Raw genomic sequence first — 26,022 nt, forward strand, 5'->3', positions numbered from 1 at the left:
TTACTCACTATCTTCTCACACTGTTTTGCTTACACTGTGCCAGCCAATTTTTACAGTTCATAAGATGTCAATAGAAATGCTAAAACAGCACTGGTGGCCTTAGGCAGTCCAACAACATGGCATAAAAATAGATTGATGTTAGGAAGTGACATACTGTCATAACCAGTTAGTGCATCAATTGTCTAGTTTTATTATCACTTAAACTGGAAAGGTGGTAAAAAAAGGTTATGTAAAAACTTTCCTTATGTTTGACAATTGTCTTTGGTTAAGAAAAATGCAAAATCCAAAATACTTCAATTAAGTTATTTGAGCCCAAACGTTGAGCCGATCCAGGCCAATTTAATAATCTCATTAACAGCCTTAAATTTCTGCATTATCACTATTTCTCTTGAAAGGCTATTTTGTAAGACATAATGTGATAACTGAATTAATTTCTACTTGTTGGTTTACTTAAAAGAGGAGTTTCTGTCAATGTCATTTTTTCAGATGGAGGTGAACAGTAGAACTGAAGCACGGAACATACCAAATACTTTAACTTACAATAGCCTTGATTTGGCTGTTTCTTATTGTTAGCAGTAAATACACATAAAGAATGTGTCACAGGGTTTGATATATCACAGTATTTTCAGAGCAGAAGTAATAACTAGTTAGCACAAATACTTCCTGAATTCCTCACTAGGAGAAACTTAATGCTGCACTGACTTAAAACTGAACACATGCCTGTTTTGAAAACGGAGGACAAAGTGCAAAGCTATTGCAATCAGTATTAGTCACTTGAGTTTTTGGAAGTGCTTAGAAAAGTGCTTTGGGATTTGGACATGATAGTATTTTATAATTTTAGCCAGGGATAGTGAGATTACTAGGAATTTATTTGCTGTTCTTGAAAAGGACAGCATCAGCTCTTCTTACAGAAGAGATTGTTTTCCTTTCCTCAAGAGGCTAAAACATTGGCAACCTAGGTTGCTCCTTTTAAGCATGGTTTTGGACTTTAAAACTGTGCTTGTAAATCTTCTCTGTTCACAGTGACTACATATGGCTGAAGTGTCCAGTTTGTGACAGTTTACGGCTGTCTTTCTGTGTGCATTAATTCAAACTTTGCTCTGATTTTTCAGAGATAAAAATTCTACGGGATGGGTGGCAGGCCAAGACCAAATGTCAGTTACACAACACTTGTAATGCCTTCTGATTTTTTTGTACTTCTGTGCTATTGTGACAAAACATGACAGTAGAACATCTGTCAGTCTTTGTATCAAAACTCTTACCAGAGCCCCTGCAGATTTGCTTTGACTTCAGTCATTTTTGCTCTCTGCTCAAATTACCAGTTGTAATTTAACCAGTAAAATTGACTGACCAGTACACAGCTTACACAAAGTGCAACCTTTTTTTGGTATGGAAATCCACAGGTGAGTCTCTGTGTCTGGTGTGTATAGGAGCACAATATGTACTGCAGAAATTCTCAGGGAAGTCTGAAGCTGGTGTTCTCTCCCTTGCTACAAATTAAATTTCTCAGATTTTTTGAAAGCATTTCCCAAAATCTATACTTCTTCATGGTTATTTTTGGATACCTATAAATAATAGGTATTTTATCTTACTTTCAGCTTCTTTGTAATACTGGCCATGCTGAAGAAAAGTTGGGCTTTACCTATGACAGCATCATTATATGGTAAGTAGTAAAGAGCACTAGGCAATACTAGGGAACTTCAGTTGTTTTGATCCAATTAAATAAACTTCATTTGTGCTTCTGAACTAGTATTTTGTATTTATAATATGTTTGAAGCTTCATAATGCAAGTATACAACCTGCAAATATTTCAATGAGTAAAGTCAGAAATATATTACTTACTATTTGCCAAACAGAGATAAACCCTCCAAGTTAGAAGTGTAGATTTCTTCATTATATTCCTGAGATGTAAAAGTACCTCTAAGTATTTCAGTAGTTGTAGAAAGCACTTGTAATCAAAATGTACATCTACAAAATTCAGAGCATACTCTTGATAAAGAGTCAAGATTTAAAGATCAGTATTTTATGTTGTACTGGTGTCTATATGTCCATGAAGCTCTACTTGCCTTGCTACTGACATGTCCTGTGTATATTCTTTTAAGTGGAATTTCTGTCTATTTTTTGGCCATTTTGACTGTCAGATGTAACTACATGCTTATTTGCATGCAGAAATTTTTAAATTTGTCTTGAAGACCAGCACTGGTGACAAAAGCAAATATCTAATATTTAATGCATTTCTGTGTTCTTTCAATTTAGATCTCACTTAAGCAGAAAAGGTTAGGAAAGCTAACTGCTCTTTGAGCAAAATGTTGGGAAACTTTGTGTAATTGTTTTCTCAGCTAAAACTGATGTGTCTGTCTTTTTGACTATGTTTTCATTGCATACCTAAAGATAGCGACACATCTCTTTTTGGCAGCTTTTGCTTTTGAGTGTTGAATCTCATGATAGTCTTTTCCTTTGTAGTGGTTTCACTGTGCCAGTTCATTAACTGGTCTGCAGCTTCCTCGCAGGGGAAGAGGAGGAGGAGCCTCTGCTCTGATCTTTCTGTTGACCAGTGAGAGGACCCAAGGGAATGGCCTGAAGTTGTGTTAGGGGAAGTTTAGGTCAGATATCATAAAAAGGTTCTTTACCCAGAGGCTGGTTGGGTAGCAGAGCAGGCTCCCCAGGTAGCCTGGCAGAGTTCAAGAAGTGTTTGTTTGGACAACGCTCAGGCTCTCAGGCTCAAAGTGTGGTCCTTGGGATTGTCCTGTGCAGGGCCAGGAGCTGTACCCAAAGATCTGTGGTATCAGGAATACACTCAGTATCAGTGCAGGCTGGGCTTGAACTGATTGAGAGCAGCCCTGCTGAGAAGGACTTGGGGGTCCTGCTGGATGAGAGGCTGAACATGAGTCAGCAGTCCCATGTCCAGTTTTGCAAGTCCAGAAATCCAGCTCTGTCCTGCATCCAAAGCAATGTGGGTAGCATATTCATATTACAGGAAAGATGGTCTTGAAACAGGTCCCTATTTGGTGCTGAAAGTAATAATCAGTTCATCTTTTTTGCAAATGGTATGGCAGCCTACTTTGTCTAGGTATCACCTGGGAGTAGGCCCCTGTTACAGCGACTTGCCCTGGCCAGGTATTCACCAAAAGACTCTGAAGATATTTTGCCTTGGAGTAGCTGATTACTATGTAGGACAACCCTAGAATAAGGGGAAAAAAAATCCCAAACCTTTTTAGAAGTAGTAATTCAGTCTCAGTGGATGAAGTATTTATGATCTTAGATGTCCAGTGAAAAATCCTCTTAGAAAATGTCATTGGGAGGTTGAGGATTCCCACCCCACCCTGCATGTTGTTGAGGAAGAGGAACGAATATGTTGAGAGCCTTCAAAAGGACAGTGTTCTACCTCATGCTTTCTAATTCAATTTCTAGAGTTCTTCCATATCTCATTTATTCTTAGCTACCTTATTCTACCTCTTAATTTTCTTGAACTAGTATTATGCTCAGCTGTTTTGTCAAATAACTTGTGTACAGGTTTTCATTCTGTGTCGTTTCAAGGATATATAAGCTGTTATTTGAGGGAAAAATCATTTGTGGCTTTTGAAGATTAATATATTGTCTACATCTGCTGACCAGGATGAGGGCTTGCCTTCTAGGTTGCACATGAGAAGACCTGAAAGTCAGAAAATTAGTTCAGAACATTTATTTTTAAAAATCCTACTTTTTGTCTTAAACGAGGGAGTTGTAGCTGCATGTCAGATGGTGAAGTCTTACCTGCTGCCTAATAGTTGTTTCTCCCTCTTATTTTCTTCATTGTAGTCTGAGGTTAGCTCTACTAAATGAAGCAAAAGAGGTGCGAGCAGCAGGATTGCGAGCCCTCCGCTATCTCATTCGAGACTCCAGTATTCTCCAGAAGGTGCTAAAGTTGAAAGTGGATTATTTGATAGCCAGGTAATTTTTCTCTTTCTTCTTGTTGCAAGTTGTAAGGTTCTAAATCATTTTCCTTTTCATGGTTGATACAGGAGAGAAGTGTTTCCCTAGTCTTTTATGGTTTTGTTGAGTAGTTTTAAAAAATCCTTTTTGCTTCAACAGAATATTTCATCAGACTAGCTAATCCAAATAAAATACTGTCCTAATATATGATACATTACAAGTATCCAAATAATTTCTACTTTTAGTCATAAATGCCATTAACTATTAATTAATATTAATTAATATGGTTGAACTATTAATAATTTTCATGTCTTAAGTTTTTGTATGGGAATTGTTTGATTCTTTGTATTATCACATTGCTGTAATAGTTGATGTCCACGAATTCGTAGTCTAAATATAATCAATGACACAACAGAAAAATACCAAAGGGCAAACCAACAGTGAGATACTAATAGAATCAGCATGATGAATAGATGTAAATAATAGCATTTCTAGTGCTTCCTGTAACTAAATTTTTTATTTAATATGCTGGTACAGATATGTGTGAATTTCATTTCTGTTTATAAATATACACGTGTAATTTTAGTACGCTGTTCAACTTTTTGGAGCAAAAGACTTTTCTGATTTCAAACTCTGAAAAACTCAAGGTGTGTTCATATAAAACATTAGAAATATTTCATGTGGTCTCATTTGCAAACGACAAATGCAGCTGCCTTGGAAAATAGTTGTTGAAGCATTATGCTTTGCCATTTTATATTTGAGAACATTTTAGTGACTTAGTTGTAATGAAAATAGCAGAGAAAATATAAACCAAACCTAACTGATGTATCATAATGAGTGTATTTGCTGAATAGTGTAGTTTTTAAACCATAAGTCAATTATTTTTCTTTTATACTCATGTGCATAAATATTAACATGAGGTGTTAACCGTTAAGGTGAAAGTTACAAAATGTGTTTTTTTAACTTACTTTAGGTGCATTGACATACAGCAGAGTAATGAAGTAGAAAGAACACAAGCACTTCGTTTAGTCAGAAAGGTAAAATCTCCTATGTATGGTTGTATCTGCTGTGCCACTCAATTGTGCTGACTCCTGGCTGTCTCCATCAATAGTGCTTTTTCACAGTCTCTAATACCTTGCTTTACCTTTATCGTGTAATAAAGCTGATAATTTAAAAGACAGAAAAATGTAGTGAAGAGATTTGTTTTGGTTTTACAGTTCTACCATTCAGAATCTCAAGTGTGCTAGAAAAATCATGCTTACTGGACGAGGTTTGGGAAACACTTATCAAAGAGTGAATGCAAGAGCATAAAAACAATATTAAGTTTCAATGTTGAAATTATGACTACTTCATTGTATAGTTTGTTTAAGCATCTGTGAGTCAGAGATTGGGAGATTTTCTGCCATGCAAAACCTGAGACAATTTTCACTGAAGTGATCATTCAAGGAATGCTTATAGCATTACGCTTTGTTGGTAGCAGTTGATGCTGTCCACAGGATTTTGTCTCAGATACTCAATGAAATGTGTTTAGTCTGTGATGGTTACTGTACTGTGCACCCATGGATGTGAGATTTAAAAGTATGGTTGCTGCATTTTCAAGTTCATCCTAGAAAAATTGGCATATAGAGGTACCAAATGTCTTCAGGAAACATAATATCCTGCCTCTGTGCTGGACTTTGCTGTTCTTTATTGTTCTCATATTCTTGTAGAAACTACTGAAGTCTCGAGTAAAGCTTGAAGTAGTTGAAGAATAGTTCCCCAGGAGTACTGTCTATGTTAAATCTCTTTGTGTTTTAAATCTATCTAAATATATTTTCTGTCTCACAGGAGATGCAATGTACTTGATTAACAATTGTGCCAAAAAAGAGAGTTTTAAGTATTAAAGACATCTGCCTCCAAACCCAAACAAGACAAAAACAAACAAAAATGCCCCAGTATGAAGGAGCAGGTCCTTAACGAAGTTGCACTTTTATTATAAAAGTGTTTTGTGAAACTTCTTTGAAAGAAGAGCTTCGGTGTAGACTCATCAGAGGATGGAAGCACATCCATAATCAGTTTTTATTTGGGTCAGAAATTTGTCCTCATTATATCTGGGCTTTTTTGAGCATTTTCTACTTGAGCAAAAACTTCTGTCTTGCATGAAAGAAGAGAGAGACAGCAAGAGAAACAAATTCATTAGCTTGATCTGAAAAAAATGATGGTCAAAGAGAAGCATCAAAGAAAGCATACAGCTGACCCTTGGTGGTTTTTTTTTTTCTGTCGTGGTGCAAGAATATTGGTGTGCACCAGGTGTGTGCATCAAATGCACAGGCTGTGCAGCCACGCTTGTGGTTCCTTGATGCTGAGAAATGTTGATGGAAAGCCTTTTCTAGCATCTTTTGCTACTTACCTCTAACATTGTTTTCTTAAAAGACAATGTCAGACCAAGAAAAAGCCACCCAGCCTGCTACCACTAAAGTTAGCAGCTTTCTCATGTGCTGTCTAGGCCACAGCAGTTAAGCATGCATTGGCATAGAGCAGTCAGTACTCAAGAAATTCTCTCACAAGGAGTACTGTGCTTCCTGAATAGCATATTCTGCATTTTCACACTGTCTTTTTGTTACCCTGCTCTTGCCCTTCTTCTGCTTCTGTCTTCATCTCCCTCAGTGTATCAGATTTAGTGATTTGATGCCAGGATTCCTAAAAGATTAGGAATAGGACTATATAATATAAACGACTAAAAGCAAAGAATAGAGGGCACATAAAAGGAAAAAAAGCTAACAAACTTGTTCAGAAGATTATTAACTGTGAAACTGAATTGGGCTTTTCCAGTATCACAGAACTATTGTTTTCAATTTCAAGATGCGGCTCTTTAACCTCATCTTAGGTAGTAAAAATGTCTGTGAGAATTGCATACATTAAAATTAAAACCTTCTCTTTTCTTTCTTTCATAGAGAAGAACAACAAAATATAAAGTAGTAATACTTCTTTATGAATTTAGAAAATGCAATTGTAAACTTTGTTTTAAAAATATTAGGTTTAAATGGTGTATGCAGATTTAAAAAAATCTAACTTTTTAAACTTGATCTCGAATAGTTTTTGAAGGCTGAGTGCTCACTGCCTGTTTTGACCGTAATCACCTCTATATTTACGGGTAAAAGTCTTACAATTTAGTAATATCTTCAACCATGAAAAGGGTGTCATGAAGTTGCTTCCGGAAGCATTTTTATATCTGATAGAAGTCAGTAACACATTTCTTTTAAATTTTATTGGGTGTTTTCTTTTTAAAGCAGAAGTCAGGGTTAGATGCAATATGAGCCATGTTCTTTCTTCCTCTTTCCTAAAGGAGTCTTAAAAGACCGAATTCATACTCTCTATTACTTATTTCATTGTAGCTGCTTATAAGTAGCTTTCCTTTACCTGTCCTTGGTCTTTAGAACTGCATTTTAATACACAGAACAGATACAAAGTAAATGGGAAAAATTGTTTACTGATATGTTTAGAATTGAGCATTACAAGAAACCTTTCCTTCTCTTGTCTGTAAAGCAAAGAGGACAGTGAAGCAGAGCAGCTTGTGTCCTCACAGGAAGTCCCATGTCAATATCAGTAGCAAAGAAGTCGCAGTTTCTAGAGCGGATTGGTGCACCTATTCTGTTGCTTATTCTTTTTTCTTTTTCCCATGTAAAAGTGAAAGACTGTGTGGGTGGGAGAGAATTTGTTTTCTCTTTAAAGTTCGATCTTAAAACTTCCTGTTTCGTGGCATTAACATTATGTATAACAAGAAGCTTCTCAAAAACATGTATTTAAAGATAGATTTGTTAAAACTGTTCCAATATTTTGGTCGTAATTGTTGATCCTCTCTCTTTTTAACATCTCTGCAAAAAAAGGTAAAAAACTAATCGTCTTTGCACAGATACCTACAACACCGCAAAGGGAGATGTGAAGCGGATATAGGACAAAATATTTGTGGAAGAATTATGAAGATAAGCCTGGTTTTGTTGAAAACAAAAAATATGATAAGCAAAAGCATTGGAAACTAGTCTTAATTTTTTAGGTGCTTGGTGGATATTGAGTATTTTTTTGTCTCATTTTTATTTATTAGTAGAAAAAAAAAGATGACATGGCTGAGTGGGCTATAAAACATTGCACTGTTCCCTTTTTAGGCAGTCACTCAAAAACCTGCTTCCTCCTTAGTAATACATCAGTTTAGTGATCTTGTTCCAGCAGGATATTTTTCAGTTTTCACAAATTGAAAAAATGTGAACAGTTGCTCAGCCTTTGTAGTCAAAGGCTCACTTGGGGGACAGTGAAGAGTTGGTGTATTGGTTATTCAGGAATGGTTTTCTTTAGCTTTAATACATCTTGCTCCTTAATCTGGTGTGAATTCTGAGTATCTCAAACTAACAGCTGAGGCTTTCTGTAGTGCAGAATGTCCTTAATAGTCGATGAGTTTGTAGTTGACTGTGTCACTGGATAATGTCGTCAATATTTTGGCATACTGGACACATTGGATAATGTTGTCAAGATAATTCTGGGAAAAAAAAAATCCTATGATGAAGGTAGTCCTAATTCTCACTGCAAAAAACATCTTTTAAATTCTTTCGTATTAAGATAAAATATAAAAGTAAAAAGCTGAAACACAAAGAGAATGGTAAAGTAAATTGACAAACAAATTGAAATTGAAAAAATTTCAAGAGCAAAATAAGTAGTTGTGAAGATTCACCAGATACAACCAAGTAATAGGCAGACTGGTCTGTCTAGCTGTATGAAGGTAATAGAATACTGGTGAATATGTAAGAGTATTTAGAGAAATGTAAAGAAACCACAAGGCTTTTTCTTTCCTGTTTGGCAGATGATCACTGTGAATGCTTCATTGTTTCCCAGTTCTATTACTAATTCTTTGATAGCAGTTGGAAATGATGGTCTTCAAGAAAGAGACAGAATGGTTCGAGCCTGTATAGCCATTATCTGTGAACTAGGTAAGATAAATTTTCTTAATTAGTGTTCAGTTTTGACATGGTTGTCATTCACAGTACTTGTTTAATAAGGAATTAGATGTTAAGTGTTCCTATCAACAGTTTCATGGATTGTAGTTATTTGTGTGATATAAACCAAAATGACTTAAAAGCTATTTATGTATCATAGGCAAAGGTTTCAGATTTTCATCTTTTCCTTCAAGACCTGATAGTTTTGGTTTGCCTTAAAAACATTTCTCTACCGCAGTTGGAGTTTCTTAAAGTAATGGATTTGAAATAGGGAGATTTCCATACACAAGATGCTTACAAATTTAGAAGAGTTCAGCAAACTACAAAATATCCTCATTTTAAAAAAATTTTGAGATGGGTACTGTAGTAGTCAGGACAGTGCTTTATACTAACTCCCTAAACTTTCATTTGGCTGCTAATTTTTAAATGTTTTCAAAATCAATCAGTGGGAAATAATTCAGTAATTTATTTACAGGATTAAAGTTTCTGTTTTAAAGAAATAAACAAAATGTTACTCTTATTTCAGTATAAATATTTTATCTATGTTGATTCAGTGTTACGTGAAAACTCTTCATGGGAAAATCCAGAAACTGCTATATGGAAACTTGATTGGGAGTTAAGCTGGGAAATGGCCCAGTTGGAGACTGAGTGACCAGTATTTTTGTGTATGATAAATGAATCCAAAATCACCATTCATTACCAGTGTCAGCTGGTTCCATAAAAAGCTCTACATGTGCCTCAGCAGTGTTCAGGATAAATAAGATACTCATACTAGAAATGACGAGTTTGTCATGTACCGTGAAATGTTTTATCTTAGTTCATTGGCCAAAATTACCTGTTTTCCTTTATCTAGCTCTTCAGAATCCTGAGGTGGTGGCTCTTCGGGGTGGTTTAAGTACCATCTTGAAAAATGTGATTGACTGTCAGCTAAGCCGAATAAATGAGGCTCTGATAACTACAGTTTTGCACCTCATTAATCATCCAAAGACCCGACAGTATGTGCGAGCAGATGTAGAATTAGAGGTGAGTGCAGTTTTATTTGTTTAGTGACAGAAATTAAACACTTTATTACTCATTAAAATGTTTTACTTTTGTCTCAGATTTCCTGTGTGTTAGTGCACAGTGTCTAAAAGATAAAATGTTTTAGGATAAAAGCCTGAGACTTACAAAGCAGAAATAATACAACAGTTTGGAGTGGGATTGAGGAAAGGGCACTAGTGATTTAACTGTATTTTCATGTGAAAATAATGCGTGTCTTTCTTTTGTTTAGCGAATTTTAGCCCCTTACACAGATTTTCACTACAGGCATAATCCAGACACAGCGGAAGGACAACTCAAGTAAGTGTTAGTGCTGCTACTTTTGCCATCAGTTATCTTTGTAACATTTTAATTGAGCTGTACTTCTTCCAAATACCAAATTTCTAGAAGTTGAATTTTGTAGGCCAGAGTGCAGTTTTCTAAAATACTGTTAAGAATTTAAGATTTAAAAGGGTTTGTTTAGCCTAGAGAGAAGGTTGAGGCACGCCCTCTGCTGAATGGCGGCCTTTTTACTACCTATGAGAATGCTTTCAAGATGGTACAGGCAGGGCCCTTCATGGTGGTGTAAGGTGGGAGGACAGGAAGCAACAGAGACAAATTGAAGCAAAAAAGATTTCAACTTGATATTAGGGACAGTGGGGATGATTTTATATATGAGTCTGGTCAAGAGTTAGAATATGCTGTCCAGAGAGGTCCTGCTGCCTTGAGTTTCTAGCACCCAGCTGGATAAAGCCTTCAGGTTTTTTGCAGGTATTCCAAGCTGAATTACAGACGCTTGTATACCTCCTAAAGCTCTGGACACTGTAAAGGCATTTACTGAGTTCTTGCAGAGGGGTTGAACTATGATGACCTTTAAAAGTGCCTTCCAACCCAAACCATTCTATGTTTCTATAATCTGGCCTAGTCTGATAACAGGTGACTTTTGTGCAGTGATTTCAACTAAAGAGAGATCTCCTGAGGTGGCTTACAACTTGAATTATTCAGTTTTTTAATTATGAAACAGGATTAGATGCTTAAGTCTGGGTAACTGAATAAGGTCCAAATCTTTTCATCTCTGCTGTAGACTTAGTGTCAGTGGAGGTGCAGAGTGATTCATATGACCCCTTGGGGTGTTTTTTTTGTTATCCTCCTGTGGAAATTCCCCTGGAAGAGGAAAAGTAACAATAATCAAAATTTCTAAACCTTTTCATATGTACACATATATGCATACATAAAATACTTCTTTTACTCTGGATTTTGTCCCCTATCTCAGTTAACTACCTTTTAATAATAATACTGTAGTACTGTTTGTTTTGTAATTATTACCTGCATTGTGACATTTTTGTTTCACCGGCAGAGAGGACAGAGAAGCGCGATTCCTGGCTAGTAAAATGGGAATAGTGGCTGCATTTCGATCATGGGCAGGTAAGATTTGTTTATTTGTTTGAAATTGGATGATTGAAGTGTGATTTTATTTCTATTATAAATGGCACAGGATCTGACTCATTTGATATGTCTAATTTCTATCAATACCTTCTTACAATGGTACTTAATATGTGTTTTGATACTGTAAAATTGGAGGATGCAGTGCATAGTTTTCTTAGACTCCTGAGAAGGCAGAGCTTTTCCCCTTCTTTGTAAAATGCCTTATAAACTACATTTTGATGGTCATTCTTGAAATCTAATGTGTTAAAGGATATTTAAAATAGCATTCATATCATAAGAACTTGCATTTGAGATGGTTCTGCCACTGTAAATGAAGTCTTTTTGTCTGTGTTAATAGATACTGGCAAATATTTCACCTGCTTTTGCCATAGCTGAAGAGAAATTGGAAATGGACATAGCAATTTTTCATGTAGAAGATATTTCTAAATCAAAAAAGGTTTTTTTTTTCATTTTACTTAATCCTTTCTCTGTGATATTACAATATGTGAGATGAAGGTACTGCCTCAGGAATTGCTTTTTTTTTCCAAGCCACTGTCTTGCAGATTTCAATCAGTTAACATAAACATTCACCATAATTTTGAGTGGAATTTTTCCAGGCTATACTTAAGCTGTTTTGTGACACTATTTGTGTTATTTTTTAAATTCTGACAATTATCGCTAAGCTTAATTTTAATATCTAGGTATCTTTCAAATGTTCTCACATGCTTGAAGAGAAGGCATGTGATGACTTTGAAACTTTTCAGAAAACAGTTTCTGATAGGTGTGTTACTGCATCTTCCTGGACTCGGGCACTTAGATCTAACAGCTGTTAGAATTCCCCTGAGACTAAAGGAAAAGGAATTAATTTGTTAGGTTAAGATACAGCTTTTGAATGAAATACCTTACAGTTCTCCTCAGATGATGGAAACCTTCAGGCTGAAGAGTTACTCATTAGAGACACTTTCATCTTTTTCTCATTTCTTCCATGCATATGTTGTTTTCACAGGTAACTTTTGAATACTGTTCACAATAGGAAGGACAAAAGTAGCACAGTTTTTTAATGAGGAAATAAAGTTTTGTGATTAGTAATTTTTTTTCATGTGTACTTATTTTCAAACTGAAAATCTAATTTAATAATTTGTCTATTGTCCTTTCTTATGTTGATAAGGGAATATTGTTATACATTTAATGTTTTCTAGGTATTATCAGCCTGTGCAAACCTGGAAATTCTGGGATTCAGTCTCTCATTGGAGTACTCTGTATACCAAATATGGAAATCCGGGTAGGTGGTGAACATTTAGTACTGGTAATATGCTTACTGGAATATATTACTGAAATAATACTTAATATTTTAATTAAGTTATTCTTAACTTTTAAACAATTAAGTGGTTTAAATAAATACAGACTCCAGTTATGAAACATGAAACAAGAACTCCAGTTATGTTCTTGAGTTTATTTAACCCCCAAAGTTCAAGTCTGTAATTCTGTTATAAAATTCCTATGAAATTGGGAAGCACACTATGTACATGTGACAAAATGAAGTAGAGAAAAATTCATAAATAACTTTTTACTCTGGTCATAAATCAAAGCACATTTACAGTAGCTGCAGTCACAAGTTATAAGCATAATAATCAGAGTTGAATTTCAGGTTAAAAAAATGTTTCTTCACAAATTAAACTTAATAGAGAAAAGTTGATGGTTACAGATGTAACTATTGTAAAAATCTGCAGTCCAAGTAGCCTGAACTACTATTGCATTCATAGTGCCAATAAGGGACAATTCAAAAGTAAAAAAAAACTCATTCTCTCTTCTTCAGTTTATTTCCATTTGTGAAAAAAACACTGCAACAAATGCACCAGTGTTACCACACTAGAAATCTTAAAGGACAATTTTGTAAATCTGTAAAATTCCTGTTGTGTTATGTTTTTTTTGGTAGCGAGGTCTGCTTGAAGTTCTCTACGATATATTTCGTCTTCCTCTCCCTGTTATTGCAGAAGAATTTATCGAGGCACTGCTCAGTGTAGGTAAGTATTTAAAACAATTCACATAAGAATTCTGTGTGTTAAACTCCTATACAAATTTAAAACCTTTGCTGTCTCCTATGTACTGTAAATTGCTTTGTTTTATCGCTGAATTTATTGGGTGCTCTGAAGTCCTGTCTGAAATTCTTTATCACCTGTTAAGTCTTATACGTTTGATGAAAGATCTGCATAGTTAGGCATTAATGCAAAGACTATAAGGTCAGCACTACAGATTAGACTCCTTTGAACTGTTAGGAGTATTATAATTTGTGGATGTGTTAGTGAATACTACAGACAAGTTGTTAGTCAGTCTTTTCTATATATTGTCTATCTGTTAGTTATCTCCATTGTCCTTAGACTGCTGCTTTTTTGAGGGCAAGTTCATGCTTTTTCGTGTCTTTGAATTTAACCAAGTTAGTATTTTACCTTTAGAATTACTCTGTTGTAAACCCAAGAGAAGTCTCTGCTTTTTTAAATTTATAAGTAAATAAATTTGTTGCAAACTTTCTACTCCTATATATTGATGTACCTTGTAACATTGTAGATGCTAATGGTATTTTCTCTTAAACTTGTTTAATATGTTTATGAATTGGAAATATCACTGTTTTTGTTGACACTTAGATGTAATCTTTGTCCTAGCTTTCGAGGTACCCTTGCTTTGTTCAGGACTGTGGACTAGATGACTTGTTAGAGATTCCCTCTGACAAAATTTTCTGTAATTTGAAACCACCTGAAATAATATTTGCGGGCAAGGGTTATTATTTACATACAGACTGCCATTGTAATAATACTGTAAAAGCCAAGTTTATAATTACCATTGTCCATATTTTCTTGTTCTAGATCCAGGCAGGTTTCAAGACTGCTGGAGGCTTTCTGATGGCTTTGTAGCTGCTGAAGCTAAAACTGTTTTACCCCATCGAGCCAGGTCAAGGTGAGGATTTAATGACTAACTTAGTCTAAGCCATTCCTCTTCTTTTGTTTTGTGGCAGTGTGGACAAAACGTTTCTTGTTTTCTTGCAGGAACAATAAGAAATGTACTTTCTAAACTGTTTTCCTACTTTTTTTCTCTTTAGGCCTGATCTCATGGATAATTACTTGGCTTTAGTTCTTTCTGCTTTTATTACCAATGGACTTCTGGAGGTAACTAATGACTTTCAGTTTTAATAGATGCTTGCTACATCTATTGCTTGCAAGAGTTCAGGCAAGATGTTACATCTTAAATGTTGTAATGTTTTTTTGCTTTCTGAAGGGTCTGGTTGAAGTGATCACAAGTAGCGATGACCATGTATCTGTCAGAGCAACTATCCTCTTGGGAGAACTTCTGCACATGGTAAATGCCATTCTATGTATCTACTTGTAAATAGATACTTGCTATTATAGCATTAATTTGTATTCCAAGCTTGAAACATGTAGTTTTCATCTGAATAGTGGATTAATTTCACATTATATCTTCCGGCACTTCATGGATTAAAGCCAGTATAATTCAGTAGAAAGACTATTTGGAAAGTATGTAAACTGCTAGGGGCTCTGCTCCAAGGCTGTCCGTAGGTCTGACACTCACTTTCTTGCCATAGCAGTAATTGTATTTTTAAGCTGGAACCCTCTGAACACTCCCATCAGTAACTGTGTTTGGGGAAAAGGACCATTGCTAATTTTTGCTTTTCTTACAATGATGGTCAATAGGCCTCTGACCAAGTGTGTTTAGCTTTCTGCCTCACAGGGGAAACAGATGAAAATTTATTCATACTCAGCTTGATGTCCTTTTGGTACTTTATGTTACTCATTCAGGCAACTCCATCTTGGTGGAGTGCTCATGCTGCAGGGAAACTTCAGCTTCATTCCACTTCTGTGGACCTAAGACAGCTCCTGCAGTATCTTCTCTCTCTGAAACTAATCTTGTACTGAGATGATGATACAGTTTTCATAAATACTCCAGTGCTACATTTTTTATAATATTATATCCTATTTTTCTGGTTTCCTGAATACTTTTGAATGGGCATGATTGTTAACTCACACTTGAGTATGCTATAAAGCACAGGTATTTTTTGATTTTCTGAAGGATGATCTGTTAATCAGATATGGCTACTGTTTCTCAAAAACTGAAAAAAATACTTACCTGTTTATTTAGTGTTTGGAAATGTAACTAATCTCTTTATCTTCATGTTCTTTAGTTTCTAAAAATATTTGTAGAACTAGATGTTTATTAAAAGCATTTAAATGTCCAGTAACTTAGAATGTTATGTTAATAAATCAGGGGGCTTTGTGCGGTAATGCTTTAGTGGAAATCATCAGCTTTAATTGTATTTCTGATTTTAGGGTTTTTTAGTACTTTTATATACATGACATAAGCTCCTGCTTTGGAAGTTTTTGCATATTGCAACTTAAACTCCAGTGGAAACAATATGTATTATAAAACTCTGAAATTGTTTCAAGTTACTTGCTAGTGTAATTCAGGTTGATTTGTTAGATCACAAATTCAAAATCATGTGGATAGTTATGCTCTGACATTAAGCAAAATGTAATTTTGTTGTCATAAATTTGTGAAAATCTTGTGAAAAGTGGTAGATTCTTGAAATGTTGATCCTAAAAAGATGTATGAAATCGTTCTAATAAGTTATTTTAACTGGTCTTTTGTTGGATTTTTTACAGGCAAACACAATTCTTCCTCATTCTCATAGCCATCACTTGCACTGCTTACCAACACTAATGAATATGGCAGCATCCTTTGACATCATGAAAGAGAAAAGACAGTAAGAATTATATGTTACATTTGAAAGCATAAAGTTCTGTCACAAAATGCTATCTTCTCTGAAACTTCCTAATGGAAGAAGTCAAATAATTATAAATTCACACGTCTTTAATATGTATTTCTTCAAATTTGTGTTCTTAGTTGGTTTTCTTTGTAGAAGATAAAATGAGTGTGTTGAGGTTTCTTTCACTTGTAAAAATGTATTTGTTAAGGATTCTTGCCATTTCTGATTTCTCTTGTCAGATCAGTATTCTGATACATAATATAATGTTCTGTCTTTCATTGTGTTCTCAGTGATAAATTACAGGATTTTTCTAAACTGCTAGTGTGAAATGATGAATAGTGCTTGTAGCGTACTTCCTAAAAGTGTAGTGCTCTTCTGTTTTTAGTTTTGAAGGTTTCTTATATGTCAGTGGAAAACTTTGCTATGCAATGACAGCATTAGTTTTTCAAAAAAGGCATATCTGGAATTTCAGGAGAGAATATTTCACATGGCCAAAGTGGTGGGGTGAAAAAAAGGACAAAGGGCAGAAGACAGATGCTTATACATTACCTGAATTGTAGTCCTTGTTGGTATTTCTGGACACACCTGATAGAGCAGTAAGAATTCCCATTTCTGTTGAAAGAAAGTGGTTTTTTAGAAGTAGTATTTTTTGTTTGAGGATTTTGTCATGGGTCAGCACTCTACACTTTTATAGTCTGAAAAATTGTAATCTTTGTGTTACAGACTAAATTTAAATAAGTGACCAAATCCAAAGGTATTTGTTTGAAAATAAAATAAAAGCACTTTCCTACACTATGACAATTTTTGTTTATGGGGAAGAAAGATTGGCTTGACTCCTCTTTTTAAGACTTCCTTATTTTGATTTGCTCAGTAGGTGGGGTTTTTTCTGCTATCATTCTTTTGTAATTAACTGGTTTTACCCATGTCAGCTGTCATTCAAGTTACTCCCTATCTTTTCCCAGAAAGCAGAAACATGCTGTTGCTGAACTGTTTAGATACAAGAGCAGGGAGTGTACTCTTGATAGTCCTGCCACCCTTGCAGAGAGGCGGGATCGGGATGAGAGTGGATGAGAGACACTTTGTTACTCTAAGTTGAAGCGAGTGCTCTCAACTACTAACTTCGCTGCAGAATGTTGATCTACTGTGATATCTCACAATGGAAATCAACTTTAAACATTTCAGTATCCTCTCTGAGGTGTAGCAGACACCAATAATTGCAGAGCAGAAGAAAAGTTATCAGTAAGGATAATACTTCAGTGCTAGAAACTCCAAAAGATACTTTTCTGTATAATTTTGATATGAAACTGACTCTTGTGGTTGTATAAAAATGTGTCTCAAGAAAATAATTTTCTTTATCTTAGAATTGTTGGTCAGCTCTTTCTTGAACTGTTTACTCAGAAGGTGGTGGTCCTCTTTAGTCTGATAACAATTGCCAAATACTAATTATGGTATTTCTTTTTTCTAACAGGCGGGCTAGTGCAGCACTCAACTGCTTAAAACGTTTTCATGAGATGAAGAAAAGAGGCCCTAAACCTTACAGCCTCCACTTAGATCATATTATTCAGAAAGCCATCTCAACACACCAGAAAAGGGATCAGTACCGTGTGCAGAAAGACATCTTTATTTTAAAGGTATTATGATAATTCATTTTTCAAACCTGAATTTGACCCTCTGTTGTGGAGACTTGTGTCTCCTACCCCTCAAGCTTTACTCAGTGTAATTCAGAATAATTTGTGTGATTCTATGTAGTATTTTTTTTATCTCATTTGTCTTGCAGACATTTGTGGATACTAAATTGCATTTCTGTAAATTAAGGAATGAAATTCCAGTAACTTTTAATGGTTTTTGCGACCCGTTGTGATCCTTAATGCAGTACTTTTAGATCCTTAATGCAGTACTATAACCATAAAATTTACTGTGAAACACAGCACTTTAATGATTTTTGCATGAGGAGTAGGTAATTCATGTGGCAAGATTGAAAAAGATGATGCAGGGAAACCTGTTGTTTCATGTCTGTATTCCAGGATACTGAAGAAGCACTCATCATGAATCTTCGAGACAGCCAAGTTCTCAATCACAAAGAGAACCTCGACTGGAATTGGAATTTAATAGGGACCATACTGAAGGTGAGCTTACAAAGGCCATGATAATATGTTGGAGAAAAAGTCTTTTTTACTTCTGAGCTTTGGCTTTCTAATATTCATTCCGGAATACATCTAATAATTTGTTTTATTTCAGGAAATTAGAATCTCCTGGGTTTAGTCACTGCTGCTGTAGTCTCTTTATATACAACCCTTAAACTACATTAAAAAATGATGGTAGTTAAATTCACAGTTTCCTAAGAAGCATGTATTAAATGTTTTATGTCTTTATTTGTATAGAAATCAACTTTATAGAATTAGGTATATTTTCTTTAGAGCTGCTAATACTTCAGACTGCGGAGGGGTACAGCTATGTTTAGATTCATAGCAGATTTTTTAAATTATTGTGAGCTGAAGGTTTTATTAAGAGGTGGGTTCTGGATCAAATTTCAGATGCTTAGACTGAACCATGTATGAAAACTTCATTAAATGTTTTGAACTAATGCAAATACTTCTATAGAATTGATTTCATTACAGAATTAATTTCTTTTTACAATATAAAGGAAATAACTAATGGGGTGATGGGCATTGTTTTAAATATATTTATATATCTTAAATATATTTAATGCACAGATTTTAAGATACTACCTCTTTTTGTAAGCGGAAAATATACTTTGCTTGACTAAGAAAACTTTCTAAATACTTAATATTTCAAACCAAAATTATTCCAAAATGTCATTCTGTGCATCAAAGCCATCCTTGAGCTGAATAGCATTCTCTTACTGTCTTCTTTGCTGTGTTGTAACAAAGATGGTGAAAATACAAAAAAGGCTTAATGGTGACAGTCATAATCAAGACTATGTTGTTTTTTTGAGAAAAAGAAAAGAAACTAAATATTTCTGTGCCTTTTTTTCAGGGACCGATAAAGTTGAAAGAGCAAGAATCTGTCTGGTATAAAGACCTGAATATGTATATGACAGTAGCTTTGCTCCACCAGATTTCACTGTTTAAAGACTTTTTTCCTGCCATTATACCATTTACTGGGTTACTATATAATTATTATTAGTCATAGATACTTTTATCTTTGATTCCCTATTAAAGATATTACCAGAAAACTGTTTTTTTCAGAATCTCACTGTTAGTATGTGTAGTATTTTAACAGTGGAAGCTTTATGTAGTTGACCTCTGTGTTTTGGGTTTTTTTTAAACTGAAATTTATGTCAGTCAGCAAGTTTCCCTGCCATCTCAGACCTCCCCAGCAATGTATTTTCTAGTGTCATGTCAAAAAGTTCCTAATGTCTGAAAACTGGGGACTCCTTTCTGAATGAGAAGTGTGTATGTTTTCTGGCTTACTTCTAACCATTTCTGTTCCTGTGTAACACCAGCATAAACTGAGATAATGTTACCAGAGCGGTTGTCTTTAGTCCCCTAATGAGCAGGATCCAGATTCCAGTGTCTGAAATTTGTTACCTCATTTGGCTGCTCACCTCCCCCTTGTCTGTTGCAGCCTTGTGTCTGTGGAGCATCAGCTCTCTAACCACCTCATTGTGTGCAGTTCAGGTGGTGCCTTACTGCCTTTTTCACTTGCTCAGCTTGCTGTCTAAGCTGCTAAAAGAGCAGCAAAAGTGTCAGCCTCATCTGTATCTGGCGCTGTTACTTGGTGTAATCAATTTTACTAATCATTAACTAGTGCTGTGTGTGTCTTAATTCTGGAATACCAACTGGAAATGTAGAACAGTGTCGCACAGATAGGAAAGAAGAATGTTTGATTCACTTTTTTGCCATTCCTGACAAGAAGATACTCACTAGTAGCAGCAGAAAGAAATCTAGAAACCATACAGACAACAGATGGTTGTAAAAACAGAGGAAAATGTAATGGGAAGAATAGATCCTAAAGAGAGCATTATTTCTCATGTGGTCCTTCTTAGTGTATCTTAGAAAGTATCAACAAGGATGTTTAAATACCATTTTAATAAGCAGCATTTTTAAGTGATCTGTAACAGAGTAATGATTACTTTTAAGCCAATCTGATGAATATTCAAAACAGCAGCTAAAAATTATTTCCCTGTTATGCATATAAAATTTTTTGTTATTTGCAAGAAAGAAACTAAGCAAAATTGTTTATTTTTCATCAACTTCTCATACTTTTTTTGTTTTCATTAGAACTGTGGTCTTGTACGTATAGTATGTGGCCAATATTCCCTGTCCTTCTTGAGAGAAAAATTGAGCAATTCTTGAAGCAGGCAGTGTGGGCTTTTCAATAAAATCATGTCTTTTTTTTTAAGATATAACATTAGGTGCAAGAAAACTTTTCTGATTATTAAGTAAATACAACTGATAGAAATAAGTGAATTTTAGTGACTAATCAAGGACTGATGTACAAGTTTCATATAATGCTATATTTGCTGTTTTTTCTAGTGGCCAAATATAAATCTAAGGAACTACAAAGATGAACAGCTGCATAGGTATGTAAAAATTATGTAGACTTCCTTTGAAGAAAGAAATTTGGAAAACCAGCCTTTAGTACTGCAGTAAAATATTCCCTAGATGTATCATGTTTCTAAACCTAATCTATAGATAAGAAGTTAAGGTGTAAATTTGGATAATTAAGTTGCAATATTTGCTTTAAATAAACAAGTGTTTAAGCTTCTTTTCTATGTACAGGTGCTTTATATATTTAGTCCCATAGGAATCATACCACTTGTGCAAATACTATATTTAACTTTAAACCTTAGAAATGTTACTGCTTGATATATCAGTCAGAAGTGTTTTATGTCAGAGCTTGGAAAAATTTTATGGAGTTAAATCCATAGTTGTACGGGTTTTTAGCTACAGCTTTCATCAATATCCAAGAGGAAATTATTTCTAGTTGTTGTTAATAGCAGGAGAAGCCTGTGTGATTTGGAAAAAAAAAAAAAAAGACCAAACAAACAAAAAGCCTCCAGTACAGCTCTGGTTCCTTTCATGTCTGTTGTCAGTAAGACATGTTTATTACTTCTGTGCCTGTGTGGTCATAGTGTTACTAATTAGTTCTTGGATGTGCCTTTTAGCATATGTTTCAGAAATAGATTACATTATTTTGAAGAATAGGTCAGTACTTGTGGGCATGAAAAGCTACTTCCTGAACTGGGGGAAAACCCAAAAGATGGAATATATGCTGAAAGGCTCTGTGGCTCTGCTTTAAGTTTTTACCAAAAAGTAATTGGGGTACTTTTATTATATATTTACAGCAGAAACCGTAGCCCCATTGTTATCATAACCATGATTTAATTTTACATTTGCATTTTTTTCTGGGTTTTCCTGAACTGTTAGTTGCCAGTCTGTACTTCAGGCTAAAGGATTATTTTCCAAATATGGTAGTTTATAACATTGGTTCTCTAAAGCAGTGTTTGCAGTTCTGACTATGACACCAGCACACACTCCTCAACCTCCCTGTGTGGGACAGTGTTCCTGTTCCATGGTTTGTGCTGCAGAATTGCTCAAGCATGGTTCAATGCCTCAGTGATTTAACTCCAAATAAATTAGGAAAATCTAGAATTGAATTGGTGTAAAGCTTCTATCGTTCATTGATCATTTCTGCAGAATTGGGAGCTTAATGGCTTTAAAATGCTGTTTCTCCTGTTTAATTATAAGTAACTAAGCCCCAAATCTCTTTTGTTTCACTGCTGATGATAAAAAACAATCTGCCGCTTTGTTTTCCAAGTGTAAATTACATTTATTTCTCCTTCTATAAATTGATGTTTTTTTAATGTTAGTGTTGTTGTGATGATCTTACAGTTGTAAAAATGAAATTCCAGTAATTTTTTTATTGATTCCTTCAATTCAGAGAGATACATTTCATGCTGTGTATGTATACATACAGGATCACAGAGTCATGAAAAAGACCTCAAAGATCATTGAGTCCAGCTGCTAAAGTCACTGCTGAAGTTTCTAAGTGCCATGTCTATGTGTCCTTTAAATCCATCTGGAAATGGTGACCCCAACAATTCCCTGGGCAGTTCAAATGCCTGACCTCTCATTTAGTCCAGAAATTTTTCCTAATATCCAATCAAAACTTCTTTGGGGCAACCAAAGGCCTTTTTCTCTCTTTCTGTCACTTGTCACCTAGCAGGAGAGACCACGTCTGCCTGGGTACAGCCTCCTGTCATGGAGTTGTAAAGAGCACCAAGGTCTCCCCTGAGCCCCCTTTTCTCCAGGCTAAACAGCCCCAGCTCCCTCAGCTGCTCCTCACAGGACTTGTGCTCCAGACCCTGCCCCAGTTCTTTTGTCCTTCTCTGGATGTTCCAGGACCTTAATGTCCTTGCAGTAGTGAGGGGCCCAGGGGCACCAAAACTGAATGCATCCATGTTGATGAGCACACATACACGCTTAAATATACACATAGATACATATGTGTATAAATTTATGTGTCAATATATATTTATTGCTAGTAACCCAGGATAAAATACATTTTATTTCACAAAACTTAATTAAAATGCTGATTTCCTTTGTAATTGGTCCTGTGTTTGGAGTTAGGCATAGTGGATTACTCTGGCTTTTTCAAATATGAAACAGTTCTGTAAGTAAGTTTTTTAATATCTGACATGTCTGCCTTCTGATGGAACATTCTGTGTTATTTTAAAGCACAAATTTATATTTTGAAGAGTTTGTGAGAGGAGGATCTTTGCTGGAGACTTATTCCTGTGATGCCAAACTCAAGCTACATTGCTTACTGTATTTTTAAAAGTCTGAGAGTGTGTTAGCAGTGTGTTATGCTTCAGAAATGGTTAAGTCAGGTGTCTGGAAATAGTGTTGCTGAATAAATGAGGTTTTTTCCTCTCAGAACATGAAAATGTGTTTTACAGATCCAGTAGCAGTAACTATAATAGCTGAAGAAAGCTCAGGTCACAAGTTTCTTTTTTAAGCTGTTTGTTAGTTTAGCTAATACCATCTTTGAAATTTGACACAGGATAAATTACAGCAGAATAAATTATGAGAATGAGAAGGAAGATACAGCTTCTGAGAGCATATAGATTTTAAGTTCCTTTGCTTATAGTAGGCCATGGTATAGAAAACCCCTTGTAATGCACAGTAGGGCAGCATCTCTGAAATTGTGTCTGGTTAGAGTCACTACTGTTACCTGCTACTCTTTTGATAAATTTTTAAGACTTATTGCCAAGAAACCAAGTACAACCTGTTTTTTCTAGCATCATTTTGTATTGTGAGACTGTCTCCTTGTCATACTGAAAAATAGCCAATTCTATTTTACTTTCTATAGGTTTGTAAGGAGATTGCTGTATTTTTACAAGCCTAGCAGTAAACTCTATGCTAACCTGGATCTGGACTATGCCAAGGCGAAGCAGCTCACTGTTGTGGGTTGTCAATTTACTGAATTTCTTCTTGAATCAGAGGAGGTAAGATTTTTTCAGCTATAAGACTAGAAGTAGAATGAGTAGTCTTGTTGCATGCCACCTGCAACCTTAGTTTTTGGTAAAGACATCTGAGATTTTGGGTGTTAAATCTAAAATCATCAGTGTAATTAAGAAATACAGTGTGAAATATTGAGAAAGATGACCATGTTTATGTAGAAGTTTTATTAAATACAGCTTTGTTAAATACAACTTAGAGTTTGAAGGATTTTTTTTATTATTCATGGTGTGTATAACCTTCCTTTTTGAACTTCTCCTTTTGTGCTAAAAACTTTTATGCCTCGGGTCAGAGGAAAATGTCACTGAATAATACTTTGCCCTTTTCCGGGAAAGAGAGAATTAATCCTAAGATATCGCTATGCTTAGCTCCTTTTATTTGGCTTGAAACTTATTCTTTAGTCTGAATTGTTTTCCAGCCTGCATTTCTGTTTTTGTGTCTGTATTGTGTTTGTACATTTTAAGAAATTTAAAGTAGTGAGTTTCAGTAAAGAAGAAACACATTTCTATTACTAACAGATGCTATTCCTCTTTATTTTGCTAGGATGGACAAAGTTACCTGGAGGAATTGGTTAAAGATATTGTACTTTGGCTCAACTCTTCATCAGGCATGAAGCCTGAACGTAGTCTTCAGAATAATGGGTTACTAAATACCCTTAGCCAGCACTACTTCCTGTTTTTTGGTACTTTATCTTGTCACCCTCATGGAGTGAAAATGCTTGAAAAATGTAATGTTTTTCAGTGGTGAGTACTTTTATTTGGTTTGAGTTGTGCTTGCTGTGTATTAGCTATGCAAATTCTAAACTGTGTGAGGGTTACCATCTGGAAAGCTGAAAGCTAAGGTTATTTTGGTTAAGTTACAAATAGAGGTCCCCATTTTTTTCCTGAAGTCTTCTAATCTGTCATTACTAAGCAGACAGAGGTGATAGTTTACTTTTTCCTGTCCACACCTGTGTGAAGGAGATGAGTATGAGGAAGAATTATAGGGTACTGAAAGACACAGTGTGGGGAAATAGAAAAATTAACAAAACTAAAACCACACAAACTGTGATAAAATGGAAGGTACCATACTGTTTGTGAAATGCTGATGTATGTTGCACTTAAAACTTCACTCCTGCATATTTGAGTGCAGTTTTGCAGCTCAAAATTTTGTTGAGGTACAGACAAACTTAGGTTCCTTAAATTGGCTGGTGACTAGTACTAGTTTATCAACATATAATAAACTTGAAGTTAAAATGCAAGTGTTTTAATATACTCCTTTTTATCTTTTATTGTTGATTTTGTTGATTTTTAGAAAGCAAGCTTTTCACTGGCTTTAGAAAACGTAATATACAATAAAATCTAGACGATTAATAAGACTAGCTTAATGGCAAGCTTTTTACACAATGTTTTAAAATGAAGAATTATTCACAGAGCTTCCTGAGCATTTGTTTTTATACTGATAATCACTAATTATGCTGACAAAATTTTTACAGGGCAATTTTTAAAGATGTTGGTTTGAGGTTTTCCCCTTGAATTCAGTGCATTATTTCATCCCTATTTGACTTCATAGTTATAACAATTTACCCAGTTTCATACAAGAACACACTTTGTATATCACATTTATAGTAATAAAAGTATAATTCAAAGTACTTAAGTTCAAATTATTGATGGTTCAAGTGGGTTCAAATACTAATTTTGTTTTCTTACTCCTCCCCTTGCATGCCTCCAGTCTTCTTAATCTTTGTTCTTTGAAGAACCAAGATCACTTGTTAAAACTGACTGTTTCTAGTCTGGATTATAGCAGAGATGGATTGGCAAGAGTCATCCTTTCTAAAATCCTGACAGCAGCTACTGATGTAAGTTCAGCTCAACTTATAGTCCTTTGTTACTGCCCTCTACACATTTATTTTATTATTCAAGGTGTATGACTTTATTTTTAAGCTGTTATATATGAAAAGGTTTCTTAATTTTGTATTCAGAGAAATGAACATCCTACAAATGTAGCTTTTAAATGTGTCGTGAACATCGTACCCTGCATTGTATTTTTGCTCAAGAAATTAAGTCCTTAAAATAGAACCTTCTCTCACATCAGCTGGGGTCTAAAGTCTTGATATGTATAATTAAGTGCAATGTGGTTGTTTGGGTCAGTGGCATCTTAAATAAATTGTGAAGACATTGATATCACAATCAGAAATCTGTATTTCTAGCAGTACTAAGCAGGTTAGCCTTCTAGTAGACACTGTTCTGATAATGATGGAGGTTACTCTGTATTGGAACGAAGTAGATGCTATAGCTGCTGGAATAAGAGTTTGGTTCAAAAATTGGCATTGGGATGTGTTCTTCTGAATCAAAGAAGGTGGATAAGGATAAAAAAATATAATTACATGGATTTGGGAGAGGAAACTCTTGACTTTCAAGGTAACATTGTTAGACAAGCAATCGCTGATGTCAGGGAGATAGAT

General features: G+C 35.0%; 1 protein-coding gene across 2 annotated transcripts in view; it reads left to right on the top strand.

Moving 5' to 3' along the window:
- The window catches only part of RICTOR (RPTOR independent companion of MTOR complex 2), a 75,244-nt gene that overhangs the window by 24,683 nt on the left and 24,539 nt on the right, over positions 1–26,022 (top strand). For both annotated transcript variants that reach the window (XM_058043380.1, XM_058043381.1), the window contains exons 4-22: positions 1,599–1,663; positions 3,799–3,930; positions 4,886–4,949; positions 8,744–8,870; positions 9,730–9,899; positions 10,147–10,214; positions 11,251–11,318; positions 12,518–12,600; positions 13,255–13,342; positions 14,180–14,270; positions 14,413–14,479; positions 14,589–14,669; positions 15,989–16,089; positions 17,561–17,723; positions 18,117–18,218; positions 20,592–20,638; positions 23,431–23,566; positions 24,123–24,322; positions 25,290–25,416. In XM_058043380.1, coding sequence (XP_057899363.1) covers positions 1,599–1,663; positions 3,799–3,930; positions 4,886–4,949; positions 8,744–8,870; positions 9,730–9,899; positions 10,147–10,214; positions 11,251–11,318; positions 12,518–12,600; positions 13,255–13,342; positions 14,180–14,270; positions 14,413–14,479; positions 14,589–14,669; positions 15,989–16,089; positions 17,561–17,723; positions 18,117–18,218; positions 20,592–20,638; positions 23,431–23,566; positions 24,123–24,322; positions 25,290–25,416 — 1,980 coding nt within the window. The remainder of the gene's footprint in view (positions 1–1,598; positions 1,664–3,798; positions 3,931–4,885; positions 4,950–8,743; positions 8,871–9,729; positions 9,900–10,146; positions 10,215–11,250; positions 11,319–12,517; positions 12,601–13,254; positions 13,343–14,179; positions 14,271–14,412; positions 14,480–14,588; positions 14,670–15,988; positions 16,090–17,560; positions 17,724–18,116; positions 18,219–20,591; positions 20,639–23,430; positions 23,567–24,122; positions 24,323–25,289; positions 25,417–26,022) is intronic.

This window comes from Melospiza georgiana, chromosome Z (assembly GCF_028018845.1).
Source record: "Melospiza georgiana isolate bMelGeo1 chromosome Z, bMelGeo1.pri, whole genome shotgun sequence".
NCBI classification, from domain to species: Eukaryota; Metazoa; Chordata; class Aves; order Passeriformes; family Passerellidae; genus Melospiza; species Melospiza georgiana.